Here is a 10,694-nt window from a genome sequence, read left to right as displayed (position 1 = left end):
CCCATTACCAGAAATTACTTTTGTACCCCTTGTCCCCTCCCAATTATCGCCCAACCTCCCTCCTCCTCTCCCTCTGCCCCCCACTCCACTAATGTAGCCCTAGGAATGTTCCCCCCTCTGTTGGATCATGGCACCACTGTGGTCTTTCTTTCCTTCCTTCTTTCTCTCTTAGCTCCCACATATGAGTGAGCACATGCGGTATTTATCCCTCTGTGCTTTGCTTGTTTCATTCAACCCAAGTTTCTCCAGGTTCATCCATGTTGTTGCAAATGGGAGAATTTCATTCATTTTTACAGCAGAGTAGTATTCCATAGTGTATATATACCACAGTTTCCTTATCCAATCTTCCATCGATGGACATTTAGTCCTTTCTAAGTAAGCAGAGCTGGGGTGAACGCCGCCGAGAATCACAGCCCACGGTCTCTCCTCCCGCGCAGACTCGGCGGAGGATGTGCGCAAGGTGTGCCCAGACTGCCCCCTGCTGGCTCCACTTAACCACGCCAAGGTGGTGCACGCCGTGCAGGCCGCCCTCGCCGCCTTCAACGCTCAGAGTAACGGCTCCTATTTTCAGCTGGTGGAAATTTCCCGGGGTCAACTTGTGGTAAAGAGAGACCCTCCCTTTGGACAGATTGGGTACTTCGGGAATGGAGGTGGTGAAGCAGGGGTGAGGGAAAAACAGGTGCAGCGGCAGCAACAATGAGGCAAGGAGGGTGTTGGTGGAAAAAGGAAAAAAGGAGTCCCCGGGGGTATAAGGACCCCGAGTGTCACAAGGACCCCAGAGCCCTCAGCGCGTCTTAATGTTAGATGATGAGCCGTCTGACACAGAGCAGCCGGTCGCTGCAGGTAGGCGCGCCCCACTTCCTCAGTTCTAGTGACACCCAGGACTCGGTGTTCAGCAGGTGGGGGTTCCTACGTACCCACGAGCACTCACTGTACATTCACTGGTCTGCACACATTTATCACCCATCAGCACCGGACGTCTGCAACAGTCCCATAATTAATACTTATGGAGGCATGAGCCTACTAACACTGACAGGCATATAACAGCAGGATCCTAAAATGCCTTTTGAATCACTGCGGGGAAAATGTAATTATACTGAAGATGGTTTAGCACATTCGAATGCAACAGAATTCTAATATTTTAAAAACTGGTATACTGGATACCAGCTATGGCACCCTTGGAAACACACTAGTATAGACTGTAATTCTATTAACCAGAAAATGTGATTTTCAGAACATCCCCTTCCCAGACTACACCAGATAACATATTTTATTATCATAAGTGTCTATATGCTCCAAGTACTGTAAGAAAGAAAAGCACAAGCAGTATCTCCCATACTTTCATCTAAATTTTTCATTTGATCCTACCCTGTGAAATAGGTGGGAGAGGTATTAATCTTTTTCCTTTCTCACTCGTCTTGGAATAACTTGAGCCTTAGGTCTCAAAGTACAGCCAGGGGAGGCAGGGTTTCCACTCAAGTCAGCCTAACATTGACCTCTGGATTTCCTGTTTTGTTTTGTTTTGTTTTGTTTTGTTTTTTAAGATGACCAGTAAAGGGATCTTAACCCTTGACTTGGTGTTGTCAGCACCATGCTCTCCTTAATGAGCCAACTGGCCATCCCTATATAGGGATCTGAAGCCGTGGCCTTGGTGTTATCAGCTCTCCCAAGTGAGCCACAGGCCAGCCTTTGATTTCCTGTTTTCTATCTGAAACCTCACTCCACCCTGGATGAAGGCAATGGATACCTGCTCCTTTTTTCAGGAAGACCCACCCCCTACCTCTGTAGTACAAGCACTTCAGAACGCAATCTCACAACAACTGACCTTGGGAAGCCATTCAGGGGGTGTTTCCTGGGCCCCACAATGTGGTCTATGTAAATGGTGCTCCCCAAAGTTGTGTCATGCTGTGGCCCTCATTACTTCCCTCGAGCCCCTCCTTCCCTGCCCTTTTCATTGAGTTGTGTTGCTTCAAGAGCGTTTTCATTTATTCTTATCAGCCTCTCCCACCTTCTACCTTTGTGGAGTTTGCAATGGCTGCCACTGACTGTGTTGCTAAAGAGGTCACTGATCCAGCCAAATGCAACCTGCTGGTGAATAAGGTGAGTGGGTCAGGACCTGGAGTTGTTGCCCCCCAGGCAAAGCTCGTTGTAGAACAGAGCATCCTTATGTAGTTTGTATGCTGGGGCTGCATGAAGAGAATAGCAGTGCAAAATGCCAAATCTCTGTGGGGTTAGATCATGCCAGGCCTTCCTCTGAGGTGTCACTTTCCCTTTTAAGAACTGCCAGAAGGGTTGGCCGGTTGCTCAGTTGACTAGAGCATGGTGCTGGTAACGCCAAGGTCCAGGGTTCCATCCCTGTACTAGCCAGCTGCCAAAAAACAAACAAAAAATGCAGAAGAACCACCACCAACTGATCTCACCCACCGAAGGCACATGGGTTCAGGAGAAAGACAGAGGCTGTTTCTTAATGAAGCCAAGGAATGCTGAAAGTGTGAAGTATAGATTTTCTACATACATCTCTGATATGAAAACTTTCCAGGCCTCGAAGCAACAATGTCCACTTCTAGGAATTTAGCTTAAAGAAATCATCAGAGATGTTTGACAGAAATATATCTATAAAGATGATTTCTCACAGATATAAAATGAACCAAAAAAAATCAGTAAATGGAAAATCATGCAGACACTAAAAATCATGTTTTCAAAGAATAATGAATGATATGAGAAAATGCTATTACAGTAAGTGAAAAACACAGGATACAAATTGGTATAGTCACAATGATCTCAATTTTTAAATTTTATTTTTGTTTATTTTTTTTGGCAGCTGGCTGGTGCGAAGATCTGAACCCTTAGACCTTGGTGTTACCACACTGCACTCTAACCAACTGAGCTAACTGGCCAGGCCTAAATTATTTTAATAGTATTTTTTTAAAAAGAAAGGATACAAATTGGTATAGTCACAATGATCTCAATTTTTAAATTTTATTTTTGTTTATTTTTTTGGCAGCTGGCTGGTGTGAAGATCTGAACCCTTAGACCTTGGTGTTACCACACTGCACTCTAACCAACTGAGCTAACTGGCCAGGCCTAAATTATTTTAATGGTATTTTTTTAAAAAGAAATCCACACTGCACTCTAACCAACTGAGCTAACTGGCCAGGCCTAAATTATTTTAATAGTATTTTTTTAAAAAGAAAGAAATACATCAATGTTAACAGTAGTTCTCCCTGGGTCACCACCACTTCTGGGCTTATGAGTGCTCTCTGGCATTCTCAAAGCTTTCTGTATTTTCTATATTATATATAGAATTATATATCTTCTATAAGCAGAAACTATAAAGTTTAAGATGAAGTTTTTTAAAAAGGGAATTAAGAATATAAGTTTTTATGTCTTGATGTAGTGTCAATGAAACGGGGGAGAAATCCATCTTTTAAATCAGTTAAAATAGCTCCTCTCTTTCTGTGGGCAGCAATACGGCTTCTGTAAGGCGACGCTCACTGAGAAGTTGGATGGGGAAGAGGTTGCAGTGACCTGCAAGGTGTTTCAAACACAGGTAACAGCTTTATGAGTATTCTTGCCCACATCTTCGGAACATAATGGCCTCCTAACATTTACGCAGTGCATTAGTAATTACAGGGCATTTGCTGTCTTGTCCATCTAAACCTCACAATATAAAAAAAGCCCTGTGGTATGTGGAATTATCAACAAATGGGAGGATATTTTAGCTATGCCTTCCCTTCCCATAAACTGGTGGCTACAGGACAGAACCATCCTAGTGTGTAGTTGACAAGGCCACCTTTTTATTTGTAGGAGGTGAGAGTGGTTTTCTGAGTTGTAGAGAATAGGTGACCAGATCCGCCTGGCAGCTCCCAGTGGCTGCAGGTGTAGATTACAAAGAGGGTGGCATTGCTGGTGAAGATTAGCTGTAGGTGGGGTATATTTACTCATGGGACATGTGTTTGTAAGTCCACCATTGCCAAAATAATCCTGGTGACACGGGTTACCATAAGCTAGTTACCCCTCCCCTGTTACCCAGATGACAATCCCTAGTATATAGGTATTTCTTTTTTCGCCAGATTCCTTGCAAATAAAAATTATTACTGTGAGGAAATTAGGTGGGGGTGCCACCCAGACTCTTGGGTACCTCATCTGGGAGTAAGAAGCAAGCTAACCTAAGGAAATGGTCTTTCCAGCCTGTGGCCCCACAGCCCCAACCAGATGGCGCCAACACAGCAGTCCCCACCCCTGTGGTGAACCCAGCTACATCTGCACCCTCTCCAGCTGGCCCACCTGCAGCTTCCCTGGTGGTGGGACCTGTGGTGGTGGCAACTCCCCCAGGACCCCAGTTGCACTGGGCACACTACAACCTGCGCCATGCCTTCAAAGATGTGGGCTCAATGGAGTCGGCCTCAGGAGAAGCATTCCACCTAGGGAAAACACCCATGGTGGCACGCCCTGGTGTTGCTGTGGCCTCTGGTCCAATGGTTCGCCTGTGTCCAGGGAGGATCAGACATTTCAAGGTCTAGGCTGGACACAGTAGAGATTAGACGGTTTAGCACAGAGAACATAGCCACCATCATGTCCAAGTCACGACATGGGTGGGGATGTTGTCTTCTGTCAAAGCAAGTGCCACATGTGGTATGGATTAATATCAGGTCTTGAATCCCAACTTCACTACATTCCTCAGGGGAGAGAAACAGAGGAGGTGATGGTTATGTGTGATGAAGGCATAAGGCCAACAACTTGATTTTCATTGTTTTGATTATAAGCCACCACCAGTGTGTTCTCTGCCTTCTGTTTGACCCCATAAAAACAACAGGAACTGTGACTTTGAGAGGTGCTCATGCTAAGCTTGTATCTGCCTGTTAATAAAAGTGCCTGAAGGGCTTTCCTTAATAAAGAGTGTTCTAAACTAAAATGTGGTCGTGTCTACTGCCCACTTCATCCAAGTGCTGCTCACGTGTGTGGTCTGCTGTCCCAACAACGACATAAGTGCCCCTAATTAAAGTGAAAATAGAAACAAGAGAGCACAAAAATCTGCCATATCACTATACACAGGGAAAGTGAGACTAGGATCTGCTCACAATCCATAGGATATGGCCATTTCCTTATGAGAAAATAATTCATTTCATAAGGCACAGGAAATATTGCTAAAGGAGCACCACGTGCCTGAACTTTGTATAGACAGATCCACCATTGGTTTTCCCCAATACCCAGGTAAGGAGGGATTGAAAATTAATACAGGACCTCACTTTAATCATATCTGTTTGTTATTTACTTAAAAATACCTGTTGAGTGTGCTGTATACACTTCATTTTACAATGCAGAATTGTCCTTTCTAGCCAGCCTGTTTTAAGGACCCAAGTTAAAGCTGTGATTTATAGTACAATTAGAGAAGGCATATCTGGACAGGTGAATCCAATGGACGTTTGTAGACACTATCCAAGTGCTCAGATAGCATACAGGAATCAACAGTCACCATTAGAGAAATGGTGGCTGGGCAATTTCAATTTCTGTCTATAAGCGTTTGGTTGTTCTGATCAACCTCAGTGACAGGGCCTTTCAGATGGAATTTTAAAGGGGTGGAACTAAAAGCCAGTTGAGTGGCTTCAGCTGGGCAATTTCAATTTCTGTCTATAAGCGTTTGGTTGTTCTGATCAACCTCAGTGACAGGCCCTTTCAGATGGAATTTTAAAGGGGTGGAACTAAAAGCCAGTTGAGTGGCTTCACTTGCACCAAAGAGGCTGAAACAAGATTGGCTTATCATTGCCTAGAGGTTTTGCCAATATTCCAGTAACCAGAAGGAATGGCCAGGAAGATAAGAAAACCAGTAGGTATCACAAGAGCTAGAGGAGGAGAAGAAGGTGTGGGCAGCTGTGCTAACTGCTGCAGAAAGAGCAATGTGGATGAAGACTGAGAAAAGGCCATTGTTTTAGTTGACCAACTCGGAGGTCATGGTGACCGCTGGCAGATGCAGGTGCACAGGGGGCACCTGGTTGTCGAGGGTTGAATGGTGACGAGGAACAGAGGGGCATATGTATTCCCCTCTTTCGAGCAGTTTGATGATGAAGGGTATAGAATAGGTGGGATGTAATCTGAAAGGATAACCAGGTAGAGGAAAATTTTCTCTCTAGGTAAAAAAAAGAGTTTTGAGCATATTTAGGGAAAAGATAGGAAGAGCTGGAGGAAGACAGAAAGAGAATGGAGATGGTGGGCAGGGTACCAGGGGAGGTATTTAGTGGAGAGCTGGAAATGGGATTCTAGTCCTTCCAGAGGGGACCTGCCAGAGGATCCTGAAAAGGCNTTAAGATGACCAGTAAAGGGATCTTAACCCTTGACTTGGTGTTGTCAGCACCATGCTCTCCTTAATGAGCCAACTGGCCATCCCTATATAGGGATCTGAAGCCGTGGCCTTGGTGTTATCAGCTCTCCCAAGTGAGCCACAGGCCAGCCTTTGATTTCCTGTTTTCTATCTGAAACCTCACTCCACCCTGGATGAAGGCAATGGATACCTGCTCCTTTTTTCAGGAAGACCCACCCCCTACCTCTGTAGTACAAGCACTTCAGAACGCAATCTCACAACAACTGACCTTGGGAAGCCATTCAGGGGGTGTTTCCTGGGCCCCACAATGTGGTCTATGTAAATGGTGCTCCCCAAAGTTGTGTCATGCTGTGGCCCTCATTACTTCCCTCGAGCCCCTCCTTCCCTGCCCTTTTCATTGAGTTGTGTTGCTTCAAGAGCGTTTTCATTTATTCTTATCAGCCTCTCCCACCTTCTACCTTTGTGGAGTTTGCAATGGCTGCCACTGACTGTGTTGCTAAAGAGGTCACTGATCCAGCCAAATGCAACCTGCTGGTGAATAAGGTGAGTGGGTCAGGACCTGGAGTTGTTGCCCCCCAGGCAAAGCTCGTTGTAGAACAGAGCATCCTTATGTAGTTTGTATGCTGGGGCTGCATGAAGAGAATAGCAGTGCAAAATGCCAAATCTCTGTGGGGTTAGATCATGCCAGGCCTTCCTCTGAGGTGTCACTTTCCCTTTTAAGAACTGCCAGAAGGGTTGGCCGGTTGCTCAGTTGACTAGAGCATGGTGCTGGTAACGCCAAGGTCCAGGGTTCCATCCCTGTACTAGCCAGCTGCCAAAAAACAAACAAAAAATGCAGAAGAACCACCACCAACTGATCTCACCCACCGAAGGCACATGGGTTCAGGAGAAAGACAGAGGCTGTTTCTTAATGAAGCCAAGGAATGCTGAAAGTGTGAAGTATAGATTTTCTACATACATCTCTGATATGAAAACTTTCCAGGCCTCGAAGCAACAATGTCCACTTCTAGGAATTTAGCTTAAAGAAATCATCAGAGATGTTTGACAGAAATATATCTATAAAGATGATTTCTCACAGATATAAAATGAACCAAAAAAAATCAGTAAATGGAAAATCATGCAGACACTAAAAATCATGTTTTCAAAGAATAATGAATGATATGAGAAAATGCTATTACAGTAAGTGAAAAACACAGGATACAAATTGGTATAGTCACAATGATCTCAATTTTTAAATTTTATTTTTGTTTATTTTTTTGGCAGCTGGCTGGTGTGAAGATCTGAACCCTTAGACCTTGGTGTTACCACACTGCACTCTAACCAACTGAGCTAACTGGCCAGGCCTAAATTATTTTAATGGTATTTTTTTAAAAAGAAATAAATACATCAATGTTAACAGTAGTTCTCCCTGGGTCACCACCACTTCTGGGCTTATGAGTGCTCTCTGGCATTCTCAAAGCTTTCTGTATTTTCTATATTATATATAGAATTATATATCTTCTATAAGCAGAAACTATAAAGTTTAAGATGAAGTTTTTTAAAAAGGGAATTAAGAATATAAGTTTTTATGTCTTGATGTAGTGTCAATGAAACGGGGGAGAAATCCATCTTTTAAATCAGTTAAAATAGCTCCTCTCTTTCTGTGGGCAGCAATACGGCTTCTGTAAGGCGACGCTCACTGAGAAGTTGGATGGGGAAGAGGTTGCAGTGACCTGCAAGGTGTTTCAAACACAGGTAACAGCTTTATGAGTATTCTTGCCCACATCTTCGGAACATAATGGCCTCCTAACATTTACGCAGTGCATTAGTAATTACAGGGCATTTGCTGTCTTGTCCATCTAAACCTCACAATATAAAAAAAGCCCTGTGGTATGTGGAATTATCAACAAATGGGAGGATATTTTAGCTATGCCTTCCCTTCCCATAAACTGGTGGCTACAGGACAGAACCATCCTAGTGTGTAGTTGACAAGGCCACCTTTTTATTTGTAGGAGGTGAGAGTGGTTTTCTGAGTTGTAGAGAATAGGTGACCAGATCCGCCTGGCAGCTCCCAGTGGCTGCAGGTGTAGATTACAAAGAGGGTGGCATTGCTGGTGAAGATTAGCTGTAGGTGGGGTATATTTACTCATGGGACATGTGTTTGTAAGTCCACCATTGCCAAAATAATCCTGGTGACACGGGTTACCATAAGCTAGTTACCCCTCCCCTGTTACCCAGATGACAATCCCTAGTATATAGGTATTTCTTTTTTCGCCAGATTCCTTGCAAATAAAAATTATTACTGTGAGGAAATTAGGTGGGGGTGCCACCCAGACTCTTGGGTACCTCATCTGGGAGTAAGAAGCAAGCTAACCTAAGGAAATGGTCTTTCCAGCCTGTGGCCCCACAGCCCCAACCAGATGGCGCCAACACAGCAGTCCCCACCCCTGTGGTGAACCCAGCTACATCTGCACCCTCTCCAGCTGGCCCACCTGCAGCTTCCCTGGTGGTGGGACCTGTGGTGGTGGCAACTCCCCCAGGACCCCAGTTGCACTGGGCACACTACAACCTGCGCCATGCCTTCAAAGATGTGGGCTCAATGGAGTCGGCCTCAGGAGAAGCATTCCACCTAGGGAAAACACCCATGGTGGCACGCCCTGGTGTTGCTGTGGCCTCTGGTCCAATGGTTCGCCTGTGTCCAGGGAGGATCAGACATTTCAAGGTCTAGGCTGGACACAGTAGAGATTAGACGGTTTAGCACAGAGAACATAGCCACCATCATGTCCAAGTCACGACATGGGTGGGGATGTTGTCTTCTGTCAAAGCAAGTGCCACATGTGGTATGGATTAATATCAGGTCTTGAATCCCAACTTCACTACATTCCTCAGGGGAGAGAAACAGAGGAGGTGATGGTTATGTGTGATGAAGGCATAAGGCCAACAACTTGATTTTCATTGTTTTGATTATAAGCCACCACCAGTGTGTTCTCTGCCTTCTGTTTGACCCCATAAAAACAACAGGAACTGTGACTTTGAGAGGTGCTCATGCTAAGCTTGTATCTGCCTGTTAATAAAAGTGCCTGAAGGGCTTTCCTTAATAAAGAGTGTTCTAAACTAAAATGTGGTCGTGTCTACTGCCCACTTCATCCAAGTGCTGCTCACGTGTGTGGTCTGCTGTCCCAACAACGACATAAGTGTCCCTAATTAAAGTGAAAATAGAAACAAGAGAGCACAAAAATCTGCCATATCACTATACACAGGGAAAGTGAGACTAGGATCTGCTCACAATCCATAGGATATGGCCATTTCCTTATGAGAAAATAATTCATTTCATAAGGCACAGGAAATATTGCTAAAGGAGCACCACGTGCCTGAACTTTGTATAGACAGATCCACCATTGGTTTTCCCCAATACCCAGGTAAGGAGGGATTGAAAATTAATACAGGACCTCACTTTAATCATATCTGTTTGTTATTTACTTAAAAATACCTGTTGAGTGTGCTGTATACACTTCATTTTACAATGCAGAATTGTCCTTTCTAGCCAGCCTGTTTTAAGGACCCAAGTTAAAGCTGTGATTTATAGTACAATTAGAGAAGGCATATCTGGACAGGTGAATCCAATGGACGTTTGTAGACACTATCCAAGTGCTCAGATAGCATACAGGAATCAACAGTCACCATTAGAGAAATGGTGGCTGGGCAATTTCAATTTCTGTCTATAAGCGTTTGGTTGTTCTGATCAACCTCAGTGACAGGGCCTTTCAGATGGAATTTTAAAGGGGTGGAACTAAAAGCCAGTTGAGTGGCTTCACTTGCACCAAAGAGGCTGAAACAAGATTGGCTTATCATTGCCTAGAGGTTTTGCCAATATTCCAGTAACCAGAAGGAATGGCCAGGAAGATAAGAAAACCAGTAGGTATCACAAGAGCTAGAGGAGGAGAAGAAGGTGTGGGCAGCTGTGCTAACTGCTGCAGAAAGAGCAATGTGGATGAAGACTGAGAAAAGGCCATTGTTTTAGTTGACCAACTCGGAGGTCATGGTGACCGCTGGCAGATGCAGGTGCACAGGGGGCACCTGGTTGTCGAGGGTTGAATGGTGACGAGGAACAGAGGGGCATATGTATTCCCCTCTTTCGAGCAGTTTGATGATGAAGGGTATAGAATAGGTGGGATGTAATCTGAAAGGATAACCAGGTAGAGGAAAATTTTCTCTCTAGGTAAAAAAAAGAGTTTTGAGCATATTTAGGGAAAAGATAGGAAGAGCTGGAGGAAGACAGAAAGAGAATGGAGATGGTGGGCAGGGTACCAGGGGAGGTATTTAGTGGAGAGCTGGAAATGGGATTCTAGTCCTTCCAGAGGGGACCTGCCAGAGGATCCTGAAAAGGCACCTTTCA

The 10,694-nt window shown here is 44.6% G+C and overlaps 2 protein-coding genes across 2 annotated transcripts in view; both read left to right on the top strand.

Moving 5' to 3' along the window:
* The window catches only part of LOC103606683 (alpha-2-HS-glycoprotein-like), a 10,063-nt gene extending 5,157 nt beyond the window's left edge, over window positions 1-4,906 (top strand). Inside the window, 4 exon segments of the mRNA XM_008591236.1 lie at window positions 438-601; window positions 1,999-2,100; window positions 3,467-3,550; window positions 4,191-4,906. Of these exon segments, the coding sequence (XP_008589458.1) occupies window positions 438-601; window positions 1,999-2,100; window positions 3,467-3,550; window positions 4,191-4,523 (683 nt within the window). The 3' untranslated portion in view covers window positions 4,524-4,906.
* A 1,292-nt stretch (window positions 4,907-6,198) lies between these two features.
* LOC103606688 (alpha-2-HS-glycoprotein-like) lies at window positions 6,199-9,409 on the top strand. The gene is made up of 4 exons (XM_008591240.1): window positions 6,199-6,228; window positions 6,761-6,862; window positions 7,970-8,053; window positions 8,694-9,409. The coding sequence occupies exons 1-4, from the start codon at window positions 6,199-6,201 to the stop codon at window positions 9,024-9,026; spliced, it is 549 nt and encodes a 182-aa protein (XP_008589462.1). The 3' UTR covers window positions 9,027-9,409.
* The last annotated feature ends 1,285 nt before the right edge of the window (window positions 9,410-10,694 follow it).

Source organism: Galeopterus variegatus, unplaced genomic scaffold (genome assembly GCF_000696425.1).
Source record: "Galeopterus variegatus unplaced genomic scaffold, G_variegatus-3.0.2 Scaffold6778, whole genome shotgun sequence".
Taxonomy (NCBI): Eukaryota; Metazoa; Chordata; class Mammalia; order Dermoptera; family Cynocephalidae; genus Galeopterus; species Galeopterus variegatus.
Note: the sequence above shows the minus strand (reverse complement) of the source record. Positions and strands in the feature narration are given on the sequence as shown.

Coding starts and splice junctions, on each gene's coding strand:
- LOC103606688 (XM_008591240.1), top strand. CDS start 6,199: ATGGAGATGGTGGGCAGGGTACCAGGGGAG. Junction 6,229..6,760: donor TGGGCAGGGTACCAGGGGAG/GTATTTAGTGGA, acceptor TATTCTTATCAG/CCTCTCCCACCTTCTACCTT. Junction 6,863..7,969: donor GCAACCTGCTGGTGAATAAG/GTGAGTGGGTCA, acceptor TTCTGTGGGCAG/CAATACGGCTTCTGTAAGGC.